We start from the raw sequence: 21,965 nt of genomic DNA, 5'->3' as shown, positions 1-21,965 counted from the left end.
CAGGATGAAAGAGGAGACAACACAGCGCGTCAAACTCTGAGTGAACAGCAGTCCAGCCACGTTAATACACCAGACAGCTTTTGTGTCGCCTTAACACCTCTGCTGCTATTCTTGCCTCAGACCGAAACCGGCAGGTACCAGAGCCGCAGAGAACAAAGAGGCTCCACTACAGCTGAAGTACCAGTTTGTTTCAGTGAAGATGTACAGGATGACTCCTCTTTTGAGGAAATGAATTAAAAATAGATAATTGCTGCGTCTTAATCACAGATTAACCACATTTTTCATCCAGATGATGCAACCGGAGGCACACAGCGAGTCAAAGTTGTTTACAATAAGTCTACATTTGTAAAAGAGCCTGTTTGAGACATTCAAATTAACATCACAGGTGAAGAGGGCAGGTTCCACTCAGGCATCCCCAACCTTCTGTCCTTTTGTGACAATTACGCGCGTGTCCACTCACCTCACAGTCGTATAGTTCGCTGAGCTGCTCGATGATCCACTCCTCCAGCACCAGTCTTTTCCGCAGCTCCTTCCTGTCGTACTTGACCGTCACTTTCCCCTGTCTCTTCTGCACCGGGTCGTCCCCGGTAATGGGGCCGGTCGCCACGCAGCCCACGCCGTTCGCAGCCTGGAAGAAGACCCGGCCTCCGGCGGCTGGCAGCGGGGCGCTGGTCTCGGTGCTGGCTGCCGACATTGCGGGGATGTGGAGGCTGCTTGTAGACGAAATGTGTGAATGATTGTGGGGGGTGTTTGCTGCGGTGCTGAGGGGGAGCTGAGTGCTGCACGGTGGACAGGAGGATGGTGAGGAGCTTTTAAACAGCTGCTATTTAAAGCGCAGCGCCGGAGACAGGCGAGAGGCGGAGCGGACACTGCAAGAAATGAGCGGGTGAGGAGCAGGTCTGGCTTTAAAATGAGATCTGTGTCCATCCCCGGAGAAAGAAATACCCTACCCCGATGAGCTGCATGCAATTGGCATTTTCTTGAAGAAATTTTTGGTCTTATAGCCTATGTATAGTCAGGTTGCTTAATTCTTGTGAAAGCTCCACGGACAGTCAAGTATACTTTCTTAAATATCTAATTGTAATTTAAACCAGCTGAAAAGATTAAGAAAACGTCTGTTATTGGATCAAAAGTATGTTTTTAAGGCCGAAAAAAATCGTTTTAGGACGTTACATGAGTAAAAACAGAAACTGAAATCGGGTATTTTTTGCAGTGTGCAAGTCAAAATTCAGTCAATGGTGCTTGTCTGTGCAGCATCGAGAGTGGGAGCTAGAGAGAGCTCTTTGCGCCACCTGTTGGACGAAATATAGACTATAAAAGTAGCCCATGTGACAGATTCCATAAACCTGTATTTGCAAAAATGCTTTGCTGCAAAATTGCCTCTTAATTACATAATTTTTCATGTTCATGCTCAAAAGTTTACTAGATGACTGGGTGTGCCAAAGTTCAGCAACAATCAGCTGCTTGTACTACAAAATAACTATACAAGGTTAAGCAAAAGATGTAAATAGTTGTCCAAAGAATCAATAGCCTGAAAGTAAGCTAAAGTTATTAAACAGGCCTGAATAAAGCCTGTGTGAAATGTGAACTTCGGACTCACTTTGACCACTTATATATGACACTTTTGCACATCTGCATATCAGAAGGCTCAGCTATAGAAAATCAGGACTTTCTAACTCAGCTCATGCATAAAGGAGGAGCAGCCAGCTGTGTTAGACTCATAAAGATAAGTCCACTCCTGTTATGTAACTGCAGGTCTACCGTCAGAGAAGGAGGTGCTGGTGTTCCTCTCTCCGTTCGGTCAGACATGGCTCTCCTCTCCGTCCTCACGCCGGTCCTGGCCGTGCTACTGTGTTTGGTTTTGGGCTTCATGTTGATGAAATCACGTGAGACTGACACCTCTGCAAAGGAAACCGGAGTGGCGTCAAAAACAGCGGACTCGAGACCGTGGGTGGACCAGGACTTAACGGACGACACAGAAATCACTGACAAAGGGGATGGTAAGACCCCAAAGACATTTAGTTTCTTATTTAACCACTTAAATTCTCATTTTAAACTTTAGTTGTTCGTTAAACACAAAGTTTAAACTCACAGGGTTGGGCTAATGGACAGCGATGCTACTACTGTAGTTAACAAAGGGTAAATGTATGGAGTACATAGGCTACTTTTACGGTTGAGAGACTTCCTGTTTGTTGTCTTGGCGCTACAGGGGCATGCAGGCTTAGCTTCAGTTGGGAGCAGGAGAAGCCTATTTTATTTTATTACTTAATTTAATTTAATTATTTTATTTTATTTATTTTTATTTTATTATTATATTTTATTTTTTATATTTCATTTTATATTTTATTTATTTTATTTTATTTATTATTCGGTTGTATTATCATTAATTATTCATGGCTTGGAGTGTATATTAGTAGTCTACTAGTCTTTCGAGATGCTGATAAACTGAGGAAAATATGCAATATATACTTTTGTTATGATAATATTAGGTCTTTATTTCTTCCTTAAAGACTACATTCTGAAGGTAAACTTTAATTTAATGTTAGTACATGATCTTAAATGCATTTTGAATAATTTGTGGTTCCCAAAATTTTAAAGTTAAAAACTTTCTGGAGCATTGAATGCAGCCATGTGCAACTAAGCACATTTTTTGAAGCACTTGTGGCCAACTTCACCAACTTGCATTTCAGTGACTCTGCTCTTTTGCCCCTCTAGATCTCAATAATGTAGAATCGACTGCACTAGAGCATTTCTATTTCTTTTTTTGAAATAAATATTAGTGTACCAAAGCCATCCGTGAAATGAAATTGCAAAGCGCACAGTATACTCTCTGTGTCATCTTGCATAAAAAACATCTTAGACCAACTACTCTTGAAAATTAAAACATTTTTTAATTTCAGGTTACACTTGATGTTGAGGTTAGTTAAGGTTAACCAGGGTTCAACAGTTAGTTATTAAATCCCTAAAAGTTTCAACTTCAGACCTCCAGTTTTTCATGTCACATCAGTTGTGTCTGATAGTTTCTGTCTGTGATCTTTCCAAGATGATGGTGACTGGGTGGACAGCAATGAGGAGGACGACTGTCAACATGTCCCCTACACTCCACCACGTTACCCTGAAGAGACCATGCTGCAGAGGTCCAAAGACTTCTACACTCTGTTGAACCAACGGAGGTCCGTTAGATTCATCAGCCCAGAGCCGGTTCCTCGAGAGGTCATTGATAATGTCATTCGGACTGCAGGTGTGTTCAAATTTACTGTACTATTAATTGGAGGAAACATGACAACACTTATTCTCCATCACCTGACTCTTCTCTGTTTGCTTTGCTTCTCTCTCCTCTTTTCAGGTACGGCTCCCAGTGGCGCTCACACAGAGCCCTGGACATTTGTGGTTGTGTCAGACTCAGAGATGAAGCACAAGATCAGACTGATAGTGGAGGAGGAAGAGGAGGTCAACTACCGACAGAGAATGGGAGACAAGTGGGTCAATGATTTGGCTAAACTAAGGTAGGAACACACCCACTACAATCCAGTATCAATGTGTATAAAACAAGAACCTGCATGATTCCAAGTATAACTTTCAAACCTCCTGCAGGACAAACTGGGTAAAGGAATATTTGGATATTGCTCCGTACCTTGTCCTCATCTTCAAGCAGACTTATGGGGCTCTGCCAAATGGGAAGAAAAAGACTCATTACTACAATGAAATCAGCGTCTCCATCTCCTGTGGGATCCTTCTGGCTGCTTTACAGGTAAACAGTAACATCTACTTTGTCAAATATGACCGTTATATCTCTTCTGTTAAAGTTGTACGTTTTTCCTATCTGTCCACTCAGAACGTGGGTCTGGTCACTGTCACATCCACTCCTCTAAACTGCGGTCCCCAGCTCAGAGTTCTCCTCAAGCGGCCGGCCAATGAGAAGCTGTTGATGTTACTTCCCGTGGGTTATCCTGCGTCTGATGCGACTGTGCCTGAGCTGACACGCAAGCCTTTGGATGGCATCATGGTGCACATATGAACAAACTACTCTGCAAAAAAATAAAGAGCATGATAAAGAGCACCATTTTGTCTTTTTTTATTCTCAGTTTGCTGATAAAACAACTCATGTAGTTGTATTTCTTGGAGTCTTGTAAAAGAACTGAAGTTAACGGTCAAATACGTTCTAAAAGACATTGAGAAAAGCACTTTTGCAACTCAGTTCATGTGTGTAAACCATCAAGATAAAATGGTAGGTCAAATTTGGCAATATATGATGCACAGACCTCAAGAACAAAACAAACCAGTCAATCATCAGAAATCAAATGGTTCAAACGCAAATGGTTTAGAGCCACTAGATTTTTGACCAGACTGGAATTTATGGTGCCAAAGCCCAAAGAAGGCATACATCCATACATTTGAAGTACCATGGTTGTAATAGGTTACGGAAACTAACAAATCACAAAAATGAGAGGTGATTAGAAAAAAATGTTAACTGGAATCAAAAACAGGGATTTAGAAATAAACAATAACCAACTTAAACTTTGGGGCGAGTTTACAAAACTAACTAAAGTAAACTAAATCAAAGGGGAAAATGTCTTTAGTTCCGTTTTTGTCAATCATTTCCATATATAAACTCACTTTTGTTTTTTACCAGACAGACAGAATAACACTGAGTGACACATTCTATTGTTTTATGAGGATGGTTCTTCATCTGTCCTCATTAAGTACATTTTTGGAAATGGTGTGATGTTTAAAGGTTTTTTTGCACAATGCATTTTACAACATAACTGAATCTCTCCCCTGTCAATTATCCCATATTGCAGAAAAAACAAACAACCAAACAATGAAACTAATAAAAAACTACACTACATCTAAGCATTTCACAAAGAAAACAATGGAGAAAATGCAAAACTACAATGTTGCTTAAAAGTGCTTAGATTCTTATAGCAGTAAGAATTAACTGACATAAAAGTCACTATCCACGAACGATTGTCTGCTTTGGGCTTCTGTAATTGTGCAAAAGCAGTTTGAGAAATAAACTTGACTCACTGTTGTCAGCATACAATAACATGGTGGTAAAATAAAAAAGAACCCACTTAAATCAATGATATAAACCAACAAAAACATGGAAAATTAAGGGCATAGATTAGACAAACATGACTTTAAAATGTGTGAGAACAAAAATAAGGTATAAGAGAACAAATATAAAACAGTAGAATTTCTCCAATTAAATTGTAGCAACAAAGCACATTATCCCGTAATGGCCCAATTTGTTTGCTCTGACAAGAAGAGACAGTAGATGTGAAGTAACGCCTCCAGGGGTCAGTAGCGACACAGCCGCTTGATTCCCTTGCGGTAGAAGAAGAGCAGCATAGAGCTTCATTGCGCAGGCGTACACCACGTACCCCGATGATCAGCGCTATTAGCTGTTAGCTCTGTTAGCTGAGGTCTGTGGAGTCTGAGACACTTTGGGCTCCAAGAGGAGAGGGCAGCAGTGGAGAAGAAGAAGAAGGGCCACCGAAGCGCCGCTACGACATGGCCGGCCAACAGTTCCAATACGATGACAGCGGCAACACGTTCTTCTATTTCCTCACGTCCTTCGTCGGGCTGATTGTGATCCCGGCCACATATTACCTCTGGCCCCGGGATCAGAATGCTGGTGAGGCCCGATGTCTGGTGCTAACTTCGCTAACTCACTAACCTAACCGAGAGGAAGCTTCAGACAGCATCCTGGCTCTTAAACAGTCAGTTTACTGTCTGCTAATCCGGGCAGTTTAATGATACACGTAGATATTACAAGACTCACCCTTACGTCACCTTACATTACAAACGCGAGCTAGTAAACGTGACAGAGGAGGTGTTCACGTCCGTCCTGGTGTGGTTCAACACACAGCCTCCTTTCAAGCTTAACTAAATACCCACAGTTTATCAAAGCACCTGTTTAAACTGCACATATCCAACTAATATTCCATGTTTCATTGTAAACATGAAGCTTACCGCTGGTCAGTGAAACCAAGCCCTGTCCCTGTGCTTCCTTATCTCTGGACAGTTTGTCAACAAATCAGCTCTGAGCCCATGAAACGTGTGCCAACCAATTTAACTAAACTAGAACCAATCCAAAGATATGCTTTTAGAGACGTCACACATTTATTGCACCAATTAATCTTGTTTATGAGTTAATTAACTTGTTTTATGAAGGTGACTAACGCATGAAACATTGCTAAGTAGATGCCATATGTACAGGGGTTTAGCAATAGCTCATTTGCAGCCTCTGTCCCTGGTCAGGCCTCTAATGTTCATACAGAAAATGAAGACATTTTAATTTCAGACACCAAAAGATAAAAAGGTACTGTATTAGCTTTATATGCAATGAAAAGTAGGATTTCAAAAATAAATTGAGACTAAGAAATAACTTTTGAAACAGTGGCCATAATTCTAAATGTTGTCCATAAGTGATCTATCTCTCTTCAAAATGTACATTCCATGGTCACAGTCTGCTTCTCTTTTAGTCATTTCTTTCATGTGTGGTAACATTAGGTTCTGTATGTGTCCTCATTCAGGGTGGTAACAGGATACTCAGTGACAAATTAACCACAAGTGCACACTTTGTTTCAAAGCTTGTATTTGTAAATGATTCACCTGTTGCATGTCTAACTGTAAATGTAACATATGAATGTTCTGTGATCCTCTGGAAACAAAATGAGTCACAAAGTGGGTTCAAAAACACTTGTTGTATCATCACAAACTGATGGAATTAAAGCTCACCTGTCCCTCAGGTGTCTCATGCTGCCAGATGATCAGTGGTCAGTTTTCTGCAGTGTTACATGCTGGGTTAACATCGGCAAACTCTGCTTCTGGCCAAGGAACATGTTCTCCATTTGGGAGCTATATGGGGGACATATGTCAGGATGTTTTTATGGCAGGATCTGGAGTTTGTCATGGCGATTATATCGACCTGCAAACAACATTTTCAGCCCAAAATATTTCTTATCATGCATTCTGAACTATTTGTACGTACCATTTATTTGCCTTTCCTGCTCCATTTCATAACTTTGAACTAACCTCTAATGTGTTTTTGGACTCTCAAAGCTGTAAGAGTTGTTGAGTTTTAGCAGAACATACAGAGCTTGAGCTTTCCCCAGACAGTCTTTACACAGTCCAAACGTAGAGAAGGATGATTGTTCTTCATTGTGCTGCCAAACAGTTTTCTAGACCTCTAGTTCCGATTCCACTGCTTTGTTTATTCACCAGCTGACAGTGTTTCTGGTGTTAAAAGATAGTTTCATTAATGGAAAACTAACAAAACTGCCAAAGCTTAGAAAACGATCTCTCTCCAGTCTCCTGCAAGCTATTAACTAAATCCTCCTGTGTCCAAGGTCTAATCTATATGATCTAATCTATATTGTTTTTTGAATTTATTTCAAAAAGAGTGAAGTAAACAAGTGCTTCAGTGTTTTGCTGAAAATTTGTCCAAATTTTTGGCATTAAAAAAAAATCTTTTGATTTTGGTCAGAAAGCTGACAATAAGAAGTATCCTGAAATTTGCCTTTGGGATTTAATTTCAAACCAATTCAAATAGTATTTTATTAAATCAGTTAGATTTATTTTTTGATTTTTCTTAAGTTATATATATCTATCAGATTTGATTAGTTTGGTTTTGATATTTTTGGTCAACCGAGTGAGCTCCTCAGAGTGATCGGTCAAATGTTTGACAGCTCACTTCCTGGTTGCGGATTGAAACAAGCCTTGAAGAAAAGAAAATCTTTCATTAGTTTGTGGTCATATCTAAAATAACCTGTTCACCGCAGCAGCAGCTGATCTACCTGGATTAATATTTCTTCATATTCAGTTACTTGTTATTTATGTGGTTATTAAATGTCTCTCTGTGTCTTTCCCTCTATAGAACAACTGCGACTGAAGAGCCTGAGGAGGGTCCATGGCAGGTGTCTGTGGTACCGGCTCAGGCTGATAAAGTCACAGCAGAGCATCGTTCCTACACTAAAGTGAGTCCAGAGGGAAAAAAAGCTTGAGAAATGATGTTATTTGTACGATTGTGACAGTTTCAAGGGGTGCTGATGGTTGTGGAAGCTGGTAGGTGATTGAAGGTTTGACCATGTTTGTCTTTGCTCCATCTCCTCCATCGTTAAAATCTGCTGTTTGGTTCGGACTCGTGTGAGTTGTTTGTGTTTACAAAGCTCAGTCATCCGCTGTTTACTTTTTCACTAAGTGTGTTTCCAGCTGGACAGAGATGTTGTCACTGTGGTGTAATGATAAAGTAAAGGCCACACTGTGAGTCTGCAGTGAAGGCTGAGTGGAGCAGACCTCTGTGTGTATTAAACATTAAGCCGCACCATTTACAGTATTATTAGCACAACCCTGTTTTTAAAGCGTTGTTTATCACCCCGTGTGTTCACATAGAGCTTATCTTTGGTGTTTTTCAGTCTGAGATATTTTTCCTTGGTTATTCTTTTACAGTCCATGTCTGCCTCTCGGCTCTTTTTTTTTTTTTTTATCTCTGAGCTCATAAATTCTTCATTCGTCTGGATTCTCTTCTTACTCAAGCTGGGAGAAGCTTTTCTGATATTTTCATCCATCCATCTGTTATCTTTACTACTGTTCCCTTTTGGGGTCATAAAGGGGATGCTGGACCCTGTCCCTGCTGTCATTAATTGAGGAATCAAACCAGGAACCTTTTTGCAACAGCACCAACCCCCGCCTTATTTTCTAGCAGCAAGGCTTAAAATGTTGATCTCATCCATTTGCTCCTCACAGCTCTCGAACAGGGACGTTTTTTATAAATATCCAACATGATTTCTTTCCTACTGGAGCCACTCAGACGTATCAGAGCTGCTTAGAGGTAGTCATAGCAACAGATGCTGCAGAGCAGGCCATAGGGTTTTGCCATTGTCATGGAAACAAGTTCAACTTTGAGCATTAATAACAAACAAAAACAACACCAGACCCTCACCTTTGCTCTGCTTTTTTGCAGAAATAACATTTCTCCAGTGTGTTAAAAATGTCCCCTGTCAAACATCCACAGCTCCTGACCTCTATACCACACTTCATTTTGCCTGCAGAGAACAAAAGAAGACATTAACATGTGTTTCTCTCTGTTTTTTCATCATTTCCAGGAAAGCAGCACTATTATTTGGCTGGGCTGTGTTCCTGCTCTTAGCCTACAAAGTGTCCAAACTGGACAGAGAATACCAGGAGTACAATCCATATGAAGTCCTCAATCTGGACCCGGTGAGCACACTCATAACAAACAGTCTGACATATCCTAGAACTGCCCTGAAGACACTTTTTTATGCTGTGCGCACCAGATATCAAACTTTGTAGGATGAGAAATATAATCCGTCACGACTTTGAGACGATACAGCGTGTTCTATTTTTGGCGATATCTGAAGTTTAAAATATATTTCTATCCACAGGGTGCATCACTTTCAGAAATCAAGAAGCGATACCACATGCTGTCGCTTAAATACCATCCTGACAAAGGAGGAGACGAGGCTATGTTTATGAGAATCGCCAAAGCTTATGCTGCGTGAGTGCTAAAAGTGGTCAAGCAGAGCAAACAGAAATCACAGATTTATCCTTTAACCACCTCTTTCCCTCCACAGTCTGACCAATGAACAGTCACGATATAACTGGGTAACATACGGCAACCCAGATGGTCCAGGAGGTGAGTAAAGCCTCCTGAAAACCCCACAGTGTGAATGATTTGTTTGTTTGTTGACACTCTGCGATGAGTCAGCGCTGGTGAAATCCTGAACGTGTTGAACAATGGAGGGTTAATTAAAAATGTGACAGCTCATTCATTCCAAGCTGACACCTGAAGTGTCTCCCTCGTTCATGGACGCGCATTCTGAATGAGGCGTGAGAATGATGCATCTTATTTCTCCTGTTTTTTAGCTACCAGTTTTGGTATCGCGCTGCCTGCCTGGATTGTCGACCAGAAGAACTCAATGCTGGTACATATGTATTTATGTCATCAGTGTCTTTTCATTCATAAGCTGTCATGGGTTTTCTGGAAGTGTTGAGGGAGAAGCAGACCAGGCACATAAAAAAATTATGGACTACAACAAGAAACCATATTTATCATTTAAAATGTGAACTTGTGTGAGGCTTTATTTGGGTTTTTATGTGGGTTTAATTTACGCCCTGTGTTTTGTTCTCTCTGCAGGTTCTGTTAGTTTATGGATTAGCCTTCATGGTCATCCTTCCCGTGGTTGTGGTAAGTTTCTCACATGTTCCCAAAAACAATTACTGCACAAAACATTAAAGATACATTGTGACGACAAATTTTCAAGTCAATTAAATCACATTTAAATCAAGCAAATTCAGAAAGCAGTCAAAATTGCACCAAATCCTTTTGATCACAGCTAAATCTTGTCAGAACCCAGATTTTGTGTGATTTTCAGCAGCTATCTGGAGTAGAGCAGACTGCTGTTATTATTGTCAGTATTTATCTGAATCATGTAACACAAGTGTAGTTTTATGTCTTAGTGGCATTTCAGTGTAGGCTACAATCAGAACTTTGATCTGCTTCGTGAAGTCCGCTCTGTGTAGGAGGCTTACATTGTTACCTTACATTGGTTGGCTTACATTGGTAGCCAGCATCAGCACTGCCTGTCATATCAGGACTTTTACTTTAGGCTCCGGTGTAAAATTTACCTCACCAAAGAATAAAACACTAAGGAAAAGCATTCTGTAACATGATGCACTGTACCGTTTAAGTTTTATCAGGTACAGGCAGAGCAAAGTGACACCAGATGAAAACACTATTTGTCAAAATATCTTTATATTATGCCCCAGGGGGCTTCACGAGGTCTGCTACAGTTCAGTTAATAGGATTGGCTCCAACTATAGCAATTACAAAATAATGAGAAATACATTAATTATGCATTTATATATATATATATATATATATATATATATATATATATATATATATATATATATATATATATATATATATATATATATATATATATAAATAAAAAAGTAGTGAAGGTTGAAGATTAATTGAAAATATAAAAACTAGACAGAAAAAACTATCTAGAAACGCTGTCTGCTTAAATATTAATTTACAACAGTCATTTTTCCAGTAATTAACTAAATACCATACTTTCTGGATTATAAGTCACTCCGTAGTATAATCATGCATATTTTTTGAGTCATATCAGTAAAAAAATGCGTTATGAATAGGAAAACAATATATATAATGCACACTGGACCATAAGTCGTATTTATTTAGAATGACTTGGTTTGTTTACAGTACTTCCAGAGTGAACTTTTTGCATTTAACTTTGATAAATGTTTGAATATTAGGAGGTTTAGATATTGTTCATTCAGCTCCTCATATCTGTGACCAGTTTCTCTCCTCTCCTCTCCTCCACTCAAATCCCCTCTAGGTGAGTGTTGCTGGTGAGATCGGTGCAGTGTGAGCTTAAATGAGCTCCATCTGATAAATGTTCTCACTTTTAAAAACTTATGGGAGTTTTGGCGCTAGTCTGTGACTTAGATCCCGGAATTTGTTTATAATAGAGAGGAAAATAGAAGCGAGCAAACTTTTAAATCATGTCAGTTGCGCTGAACACCGGGAGTTGTAGCGGTATGCGAGCCGGAAGCTGTAGATGAAAGTCAGAGCACTTGTCGGCAGTTACGTCAGCAAAAGATTCCGCGAATGGACCAATGAACAAACACTGCGCGCAAGCGGTGCTCATGGGAGTTGTAGTGTTGTAGTCTCATATTGCAATGGGTTTAGTTTTTCAGATGCCGCTTCAGAAAACTACAATTAAATAATTCAACCCGCCAAAGTGGCTAGTAGGGGTGACGTGTTACCCACCACAGCTGGAATTCACCCACATTTGGCAGGTGTAAATGTCAGGCCCTGAATATACATATTATAACATATAAAACGTCTGAATAAAAGCCTGAAAAAACAACTCAAAGGCAGTAATGACCAAAATATGTCATTTTAAAAAAGTTTTTTCAACAGCTGTTTTAACTCTTGTTTTTCTTCTCCTGCAGGGCACATGGTGGTATCGCTCTATCCGATACAGTGGAGACCAGATCCTCATCAACACGACGCAGCTCTTCATGCACTTCATGTACAAGACGCCCAACATGAACATGAAGCGTGAGTTTTGATGTGTACCATAAGGTCTTATAGATCAGCTAACGCAAGCTGATTTCTCATAATCTCTTGTGTCTGTGGTTCCTCTCCAGGGTTGGTCATGGTGCTGACGGCAGCGTTTGAGTTTGACCCTCGCAGCAACAAAGAAGCCACCATCCGACCCACTGACAACATAGAAGTGCCTCAGGTGAGAGGAACAGTTTGACACTCCTCTTTAGAGTTACTTTCACAAGTACGTGTGTGTTGAACATCTCTCTGGTGTGTTTCAGTTGATTCGGGAGTTAGGAAACATCAACGTGAAGAAGAAGGAGCCTCCATTCTGCTATCCTTACAGCCTGAAGGCCCGAGTGTTGGTGCTTGCTCACTTGGCACGCATGGATGTTTCAGAGGAAATAGAGGAAGGTAGGATTCGGGCCAATGTTTCTTACCCCATTGGCAGACTCTTTTCAGTCTTTACAAGCAACTCATGCGTCATTGTTGTCCTTTAGTATCTTGAAATACAACATTTTTCTTGACTTTTCAGGTGAAAGTGGCTCATTTTAAGTCTAATAGGACAAGTTTTACTTCACACAAGACTAACACTTGCTTAGATTTGAGATTTTAGCTGTTTTTTGTTTCCACAGTAACTCCTGCAGTCAGGAACTGGTTCTTTGATCTCCAAAAATGGGAACAAAACAGCTTCACAAGCTTTTAAAGTGGAGTCACAAGATGAATCACAGCCCTCTCAGTTTATAGTTAACACACCCACACAGGGGTAAGGTTGCTTACTTATCTAAGACAAACTGTTTGAAGAAGGTTCAGCCTCTGAAATCCAGGGTTTATATATCTCTGACAAAGTTTTTTTGTCCGGGAAATAAACAGAAAATCAATTTAAAAGTATTTTTTAAAACCATCTAACTCCATCATTCATGGTTTGAGAATGAGGGCAGGTCATGTTGTTCATGTTTGTGAAGTTAAACTCCTGAAAATTTTTCTTGCATCTGTGTCAACTTGCTCTGAGCTGCAGAATTTGCAATTTTAAAGAAGTGATATAAAGGAGAAAAAAGCAGCATGTGTTTTTCTTTCAGATCAGAGATTTGTGATTAGGAAAAGTCCAGCCCTCCTCCAGGAGATGATCAATGTGGGCTGTCAGTTAACTATGATGGCGAACAGCAGAGGAGGTATGCATCTCTATCACTTTGAATCTATTTAAAGCTACAGCTCACAATAACTTAACTCTCTCTGGTTTGTGTGTGTGTGCGTGTCTGCAGGTTTCCACGCTCCTCGACTGGTCACCATCGAGAACTGCATGAAGCTGACCCAGATGATTGTCCAGGGTCTGCAGGAGTCCAAGTCTCCGCTGCTGCAGCTGCCGCACTTTGAGGAGGAGCACCTCCGCTACTGCATCTCTAAGAAGGTAGCTACTGTGTGATTGCATGCACCTGATGAGGAAAGAAGAGGAGGTTGTTCTGAGTGGTTCACACATTCTTTCTCTTCAGTATAAGGTGCGAAGCCTCCAGGACCTGGTGAGCCTGAAGGACTCGGACAGACGCAGCATGCTGCGTTTCCTCGGGGAGGAGAAGTATGATGAGGTCATGGCTGTGCTGGGCAGCTTCCCTCACGTCACCATGGACACTAAACTGCAGGGTTAGTCTGAAAATACACAAAAAAAAAACACATATGCTTTGTTTAACTTCCCCTTCATTCAGTTTTGTGTTCTCTAGAAGATTTGTTGCCATTCTTTAAAGTTTATTTCTGTATCCCTGTGTCTTTTCAGTCCTTGATGATGAGGACAGCAATAACATCACAGCAGGATCCATCGTCACAGTAACCGTCACCTTAACAAGAAAACGAATGGCGGTAAGGAAAGATTGTGTTTTGATATTCTTTATCACTAAAGGCGCTTTTCAACCAGAGAGAACTTCTCTCAAAGGAACCAAAATAGATCCTGTGGTCCATTGTTGTCTGGATTTGTTGTTTGAATGCTGTGACGATATAAAAGAAGACCAGGGATGGCTGGAGAAAGAAATAAAAGCAATTTCACTGCACGAGACCAATAGAGGGCAGTTAGAGAAGGATGAAATCCATCCAGCAAAGATATCACTGAAGGAGAAAACAGAATGAAGTGATGTGCAACAGGGCAGTTAGCCTGTTAGCATGCAGGGGACTCAGCCTGTGCCGGTATGATGGAGCTTTATTACATTGCAGACTGTTTCGTTAAATTAACAAGTCAAATGAAACAAGTTCCACTGAAAAAGCAAATTCAAAATGTTGGGAATGCTCCACTTAAAGCAAGAAGACAGATTTTAAAAGCCATGGCAGTGACGGAGCGGTGTTCCAGTTTAAGATGCAACCCTGTTACCTGGTGACTTATAGCTGGATAAGGTCAAAACTTCAGCAACACTTGTAGTGAAGAGAACAACTCGGATCAGGGTTGGAGTAAAACACAATGCAGTATGTTTTACTCTAACCCAGATGAAGGACAAAAGCTGAAACAAGTGCTGCTGGAGTTTTGACCTTTCTAGACTTCTTGTTCTTCTCAGTGCACTCTGGATGCAGGTTAATTTGTGCTAGAATCCTCTGCTTCGACTTTTAGCAGGATGCATCCCTCTCGAATGGTTTTATGTCATCATCAAATACCTGCTTATAAATATCTGAAGAGAGTGTTTTGAAATGTATAGACAGAATAGACAGATTGTCAGCCGAGTATGCTGAGTATACTGAGTATGCCGAGTATACTGAGTATCGGCGCCAATGTTTTGTAATCCGACGGTCAGTAAGAAACAATTGGGAACTGTTTTTTTGGCTCTGATACAGCCACACCTCTCTGTCCGTCTCTCTCTGTCACTACTCGGTTTCCGGCTTTGTCCCGCCCACAATACCATCTCATTGGTTACACACATAGTCAACATTTATCTTCATAAGTAATACTAATGAGCCTGGGAGCTGTTTGATAAGCATTTGCTTAAAGAGGTTTAAACAAAATTAAGTGTTGAAGTTTGTATTATTCAAAATTTTGACACCAATATTTTCACTTTTACTGCAAATGTTAGCTCCAAATATGGGTTATCTGCCTCCTTGACTACTAAAAGCTGGTATCAGCCATGAAAAAAAACATATCAGTCATCTCCAAAACTAAACTACAATGCATTTCTGGGGACTTCTTCTGTGTTTGCTTACAGGGTCACTCTTTAAACTGGAACACCAGGAGCTGGCAAACACATTCACACTATCAGGCACAAAAGCTCTGCTTCCACCAAGCAGTCTGGTCTAGATCAGTATGGTTTGGTACGGGTTGGCTTGGTTAAGCCTGGTCCTGTTCGCGTTTGCACTGCCAACCGTGCCCCCTCATGGTAGGCAGGGTGTCTTGGTTATTTGGGGATCTGTCCCGGGATTAGTCAATGGACACGCCATAAAATGCGTGCCGTGCTAAGATGAACAAATCTGAACAGCTTGGTGGAAACGGGGCTAAAGAAGACCATTGTTTAGGAGGTACTAAACCCAAGTCCATTACAGCTGGGGGTCATCTTGTTGTGGATGAAGGGAAGCAGAATAAAAACACTGTGGGTGTTTCACACTTTCCCAAAAGTTCCTGGACCTTTGAGGAAATACTACCTGGGAACTAAATGTAGACCCTGGTTTCTTTGAGTTACTGGAGAGCAACTTTTGTGAATGAAAAGCCTAATCCCTTATGGAGAAACAGTACTAAAGATGGCCACTAGAGGGTATGGTTGACTGCTGAAAAGCTTGACATTATTTAATCTACATCAGTGTACTCCGTGTTTGTGTGTGTATAGGACGTATTTGAGAAGGCGCAGGAGTCCACGCCATGCCCAGCAGAGGAGACTTCCACCACAGAGGACATTGTGAGAAAACAAATGTTTGGACATTAAGGAAGTTTAACAGCAATTCTCTATTTCTCATTGAGCTTTCCTTTTGTTTCTGTTCAAAGCAGGGAGATGCGAGTAAAGCCAAAACGAAAGTATGGCAGAACAAAAACAAAGCAGCAAAGAAGGCAGCCAAGTCCAAGAAGAAAAAACTAACAAAAAAGAAGGCCACTCCCGCTCCCTCCAAATCTAAGCAGGCCAACGGAAACGTGGCAGGAAATGTGAGTCCAGACTCAGCTCAGGGGTTTTATTACCCAGAAAGTAATCAACTCCTGACTGATAAACTCTTCTTTTCATGTTGACGTCACAGGAAGTCGTTCCAGCAGCAGCAAAGGACGAAGACGACGAAGCCTCAGACAAAGGCAGCGACTCAGACGAGGGTGAAGCCAACAAGGACTCTCCCAGCGAGAGGGACGAAGACAGCGACAAGCAGAGCGACACAGAGGTGGACGAGATGGGAGGCGATGATGAAGAGGTCAGAGGAAGAAGAAGAAGATAATTCGGTGTGATGTTTGTATTTCCACTGTAACCCAAACCTCATCCTCCTCTTTGTGTCAGGAGTGGGAGGCGCTGCAGCAGAGCATCCAGCGGCGAGAGCGAGCCCTGCTGGAGACCAAGTCAAAGGTTACACACCCGGTCTACAGCCTCTACTTCCCAGAGGAGAAGCAGGAGTGGTGGTGGCTTTACATCGCTGACCGCAGAGATCAGACGCTGGTCTCCATGCCTTACCACGTGTGCACACTAAAAGACACAGAGGAGGTGGGTTAACACACACAAGACAGAGCCATGACGCCCTGTGAGCATGCTTTGAGTACGGCTTTACAGTGTGGGTTTTTTTTTTGATTCTTATTGTTTTTCTAGGTGGAGCTGAAGTTTCCAGCCCCCTCCAAAACAGGAAATTACCAATATTCAGTCATCCTCCGTTCAGACTCTTACCATGGACTGGACCAGATCAAACCACTCAAGGTAACAGGAAGTCTGTGTGTTTGCTTCTCTGAATACTGGGTCATCAAGGGCCAGCAGCTCTTACCAACATATTTATTAACTCTGAAAGGAATGTTTGAATGCTTGAAAAAGTCAGTCCCTCAGTGTGCTCAAACCTCCTTGTTCCAACATCACAGACTGATGAATTCAAAGCTCACCTGTCCCTCAGGTGTCTCTTGATACCTGATGATCAGTGGTCAGTTTTCTGCAGTTACATGCTGTATAACATCAGGAAACTCTGCTTCTGACCAAGGAACATGTTCTCCAACAGGGGGCGATATGTGCAAAATGTGTCAGGATGTTCTTATGGCAGGATCAGGATCTGGATTTGATCAGGATTGCTTTTCAGATTCAGACAATAGACATCAAACATTTTCAGCCCCATGATTTAAACTGACACATTTTCACATCTTGATAAGTCCATTCATTTAAAGACATCAGCTGTTAGAGTTGATGAGTTTCTGCACAATGTACAACTTTAGCCTTATACAAGCAGCCTGTGCAGAGTCCAAGAGTAATTTGGTGAGACCTAACTTGATAGACTTTGTTTTGGTTTGTGACCTTCACAAAAAATGTATACAACTTAGATCAGTGGTTCTCAACTGACCTGGCTTCAGAGCCCACCCTCACCCCTCACTGACCAGCTGTGACCCAAATCCAGGAAAAATTTAACTTGTAATGTTAATTTAATGAAAATTTGATCCAGTTTGAATGTGAAGTTATCCAAAATATCACTCTCTGCCAGTTTTGACAGCTTCATCCTTTTATGTGCCAACATTTTGCCGTATGAAATACTGAGGTTTCATCCTCCTCAGTCCTTAGCTTCAGAAAATTCATGTCTCATGTGGTGGATTTCATATTTCTGTTCAGCCATGCTCATTAAGTCCATGATAAGAAACTCTTTTCTCTACTGCAAATTGATTAATTAACTAATTTATTATGGTTTTCTTTTTTATTATTTTTATTGTTATTATTATTATTATTATTATTATTATTATTATTATTATTATCATCATCATTATCATTTTTATTATTATTATTATTATTATTATTAAATATGTAAATAGAAATATTTTTCTATAGTTTCTTTTTACATATAATAATATCAATAATAATAATAATATTACTTATAATAATTTTCTATTGTTCTACAAATTTCTAATATCATATTATTATTATTATTATTATTATTATTATTATTATATGTAAATAGAAATATTTTTCTATAGTTTCTGTACTTTCTACTTTTCTATTTTTCCTACAAATTTCTAATATCATATTCTTCTTATTATATGTCTTATTGTTATTATATTTACTGCAGCTGCTGTGACAAAAAATGCCCATGGGGGATCAATAAAAGAATATTCTATGCTTTTCTATTCTAATCTATTCTATTTCCATCACTTTTATATACAGTTCTAGGCCCATATACATTTTCAGTCATGAAACAAACATGACCATTAGTCCACATCTTGGAAGGACCCAGACACATAAAGCAAAGAGGGAATTAAACTTGTAAAACTGACGGCAGCAAGCCTTGAGACTCTGATTGTCTCCCTTATCTCAGCTGTCCACCAAAAAATGTTGTCTCTCCTAAATCTAAATTTACTGTATGCACATCGCCACCTTTCCAAAGGATTGGCCACTTTCTTTGTATATTTCGTCTCAAACAGTAATGCATCAAGTGATGTCTGTATTTAAACAGCCGAAAAGGCGCTGTAGTCCTGGCATTAGCGCCAGCAAAGGTGCGGTATACCTCCATTGAATTTTTGGCAGTTAACTTGACCAATGCACATCACTAGTCATTTTTTTACCGTTAGTACAAGCGGTCTGTTTTCCTTGCTACGGTCCCTGATTGTTTTTTACAAAGCATTAAAATGGCTCTGTGTCTTCCTCCAGCTTGAGGTCCACGAGGCAAAGGCCATGCTGGACAACCACCCACAGTGGGACATCCCCGACACAGAGGAGGAGGACGAGGAGCAGGAGGACAGCGATGGCATCGAGGAGAGCGAAGAAGACGACGAGGACAACGACTGAGCGCGGACACACGCACACACACACATGCTCCGCCCCCACCTCACCTCCCTGCCCCTGTCATTACCCATGGACTGGCCACTCACCTTCCTCTGATCCTCCGACGGCACTCGAGAAGCAAACGTGGAGCGTCTCACACTCACACATACACAGAAACAGCAGGGACAGTTTCTACACCCAGAGTCCCTTCCTCCATGTGGCCCTGCCCTTCCACTTCCTGTTTTCTACAGAGACTTCTTCATTACGACTTCTGCTGCTGAGGTGGAAGTGAATTCTGTGAATACTTACCCCGGCCTGATTGTGCAAACTGGATGGAGATGTGTGAGAGTGTGTGCTGCAGTACGGGTGAATGGTGTGTGTGTGTTTGTAGCCTCGTATGTGTTTGTACAGGTATGAAATATTGACACACTGTGGACTGGACGACCTGTTGTTGGGCTCTTTTCTTCGTGTTGGGAGGGAGAGGGGATGTAAAACAGCTAATCCTGCAAATATTAACAAAGTTTTCTACGTGGGAGTCATGACACCGACCTCGCTCCTGATTCTCACTCGGCACCGATGTTTTCCACACCAATGATACTTTCTATTGTACTCTCAAAGCTGCAGACATGCGAGCTTTAGCCCTGCTCACATTAAGTCAATCATTGGATTGTTAGCTGCTCTCAGCGCACTGGAGAATGGTTCAGTCTCCTTCTTTTGAAGTTTTATTTTCTGTCTCACGAGCAGGTCACCGTCTGTAGAAGGAGACGCTCTGTAAGTCTGTGATCCACATCATGCTGTGGATCTTCAACGTTCAAACTCACAAACATGCAGTGTTACCATAATTTTACGTCCATGTAAACATGAACGGCTGTGACTCTTCTATCGTTTTCAGGGGCTTGGATAATGACATACAAACATCGTCCCTGCATTTTAGTCAAGCAACTCCTTTCTCGTCATTTATTTTGTTTCTTTTTTTTTAAACAATTGTAGCACATTCCAGTGTAAAATCATTGTCCAAAACGGCCTTATGTTACAGCGGAGACACCACATGACACCTCTGTGGGTGCTATGCACCAGGGAGAGCAAAAATAATCTGTTTGGTTTTGTTTGTAAAAATCTTCAGTGTTTCAGATACGAGCAAGCGCTTTTACGATACGTCTTTACGGACATATCACTTCTTATAAATCGTCTGATTGGAGGATCAGCATATATGTCGATCCAGTTTTTGGCTCTGTCTCTTTTCTCTACAAGCAAAGTGTTTTCTTCGGAAACTGTCTGAAGTAATTTGACCTTTGTTGGAAATCCCATCTACATTTTGTGTTTCCCATCGTTCTGACAAATCTAGTAAGCGAGTGTCCGTCTTGTTTCTTTCCATGCTAACCTTTTTGTTTGTTCCTCCGTTAAACTCTCAACTTTCCTCCTGTCGCTCTCTCGCTCTCTATTTGTCTTCGCTTTCTTTAAAACTCATCTTTCAGCTCAAACATCCGCTTGTGATTTTTCTCTCTTTCAAACAGTTTTTCTTACCGTGTAAAGTCGATGTAGGAGAGTCAAAGGTTTGAATTTCACACACACACACACACACTCATGCACACACACACTGTCCCCTCCTGTAATAGTGTTGAAGGCCGGTGTTATATTATACTCTGAGTATTTATCGCTCTGCAATAGAATGTAGCATCAGTGATTTACGCTGTGTGGAAAAAAAAACAAACTGCAGTGAGGTTAAATACGACACCATCTCTCCCGTGACAGACCTCGTCCAGGCGACTGGCCGGCAGGCCGCCTCAGTTTGGACAAACTACCCAATGACTATCTATCTGCCACTTTTGTTTACAAAGGAACTGTCATTGTAAATGGAAAAATATATTATTTGTATTTAAAATCATTTCAAATAAAACCTTTTAAATGACCTGATGATATGATTGGCTCTGAGCTGCTGGTTGTCAATGAAGAGTTCTTAAAAAACTGTAGTTCCACTAGAGGCTGCTAGCATAAAACACCACTAACAACACACACATCCACCAAAACAAGCTGATTTTTACAGCAAACCTAAATATGTTTGATCTGATCAACATGATTTTGAAAGCCCATTTTCATCATGTCAATTAAAAATGGGGGTGACTCAGCTTAAATGACAAATACATCTGTAGAAAAAAATATCAGAAATATCATTATTTTTATGACTTGTGACTGTAACTTGAAGTTTTATTTCTAAATCAGTATTTCATACTCATAATTGCAATACACTAAATTATTTAGGCTTTTTCTGTCCCACAATTTCTTTACAAGTATTTTTATCCTCCTATCTCGCAATTATACATTGTCAAATTTTGACTTTTAAGCTCAAAGTTCTGACAGTTACCTATTTATTATGACATATATATATATATATATATATATATATATATATATATATATATATATATATATATATATATATATATATATATATATATATATAATTTTGACATTTATCTCAGAATTTTAAATCAGACTTTATATCACATATTTCTTATATTCAACTCATAGTTTTTACTATTGATCTCGTAATTTTGATTAATCTCACAGTGAAGACATATATCTCATAGTTTCTACTTTTTTTCAAAATTCCGACATTTAACTCATAATTTTGACCTTTTAGTTCAGAGTAATGACATTTTCTCTCAAAATTCTGACTTTTGATCTCATAGCTCTGACATAAATCTTGTGATTTTGACATTTGATCTCATAGTTTTGACTTTTTATGTCATAGTTTTGACTTACTACTATCTAAATCAGTTCATAGACACAAATGACTTAAGTGTACTATTTTGAATTATTACACTAATAAAGGCACAGAGAAGACTGATGTAAATGTATAGTGCTATAAAATTGGACAACAGCCTTTGGACAGTTTTTGAAGTTTGATGCTATAAGTCTTAGAATATCAATGTTCTGCTGTGTGGCTTTTTAAGGTTAAAGAAATTATACCCAGGTATATGACA

At 40.2% G+C, this 21,965-nt stretch overlaps 3 protein-coding genes across 5 annotated transcripts in view; 2 read left to right on the top strand and 1 right to left on the bottom strand.

The window, feature by feature from the left end:
• The window catches only part of ppp1r14c (protein phosphatase 1, regulatory (inhibitor) subunit 14C), a 30,322-nt gene extending 29,485 nt beyond the window's left edge, over positions 1-837 (bottom strand). The window contains exon 1 of the mRNA XM_074685682.1: positions 461-837. Coding sequence (XP_074541783.1) covers positions 461-694 — 234 coding nt within the window. The 5' untranslated portion in view covers positions 695-837. The remainder of the gene's footprint in view (positions 1-460) is intronic.
• iyd (iodotyrosine deiodinase) overlaps positions 1-4,053 on the top strand; it is a 50,484-nt gene extending 46,431 nt beyond the window's left edge. For both annotated transcript variants that reach the window (XM_074685678.1, XM_074685680.1), the window contains exons 4-8: positions 1,756-2,000; positions 3,044-3,241; positions 3,347-3,506; positions 3,595-3,751; positions 3,836-4,053. In XM_074685678.1, coding sequence (XP_074541779.1) covers positions 1,808-2,000; positions 3,044-3,241; positions 3,347-3,506; positions 3,595-3,751; positions 3,836-4,018 — 891 coding nt within the window. In that variant the 5' untranslated portion in view covers positions 1,756-1,807 and the 3' untranslated portion in view covers positions 4,019-4,053. The remainder of the gene's footprint in view (positions 1-1,755; positions 2,001-3,043; positions 3,242-3,346; positions 3,507-3,594; positions 3,752-3,835) is intronic.
• A 1,295-nt stretch (positions 4,054-5,348) lies between these two features.
• sec63 (SEC63 homolog, protein translocation regulator) lies at positions 5,349-20,890 on the top strand. Of its 2 annotated transcripts, none has more exons than XM_074685167.1 (20): positions 5,349-5,638; positions 7,883-7,982; positions 9,111-9,225; positions 9,411-9,523; positions 9,600-9,661; positions 9,892-9,950; positions 10,163-10,213; positions 12,013-12,121; positions 12,211-12,305; positions 12,388-12,520; positions 13,186-13,278; positions 13,369-13,514; positions 13,597-13,744; positions 13,875-13,957; positions 15,895-15,963; positions 16,053-16,205; positions 16,295-16,459; positions 16,543-16,743; positions 16,846-16,950; positions 18,868-20,890. In XM_074685167.1, exons 1-20 carry the CDS (start codon positions 5,515-5,517, stop codon positions 19,003-19,005), a joined length of 2,262 nt encoding a protein of 753 aa, XP_074541268.1. In that variant the 5' UTR covers positions 5,349-5,514; the 3' UTR covers positions 19,006-20,890. The 2 variants fall into 2 exon arrangements, with proteins under 2 accessions (XP_074541268.1, XP_074541267.1); XM_074685166.1 differs by having other exon boundaries at positions 16,050-16,205.
• Positions 20,891-21,965: the final 1,075 nt, after the last annotated feature.

This window comes from Halichoeres trimaculatus, unplaced genomic scaffold (genome assembly GCF_033239565.1).
Source record: "Halichoeres trimaculatus isolate MK-OKI-2021-1 unplaced genomic scaffold, fHalTri1.1 fHalTri1_scaffold_13, whole genome shotgun sequence".
In the NCBI taxonomy this organism is placed as follows: Eukaryota; Metazoa; Chordata; class Actinopteri; order Labriformes; family Labridae; genus Halichoeres; species Halichoeres trimaculatus.
Note: the sequence above shows the minus strand (reverse complement) of the source record. Positions and strands in the feature narration are given on the sequence as shown.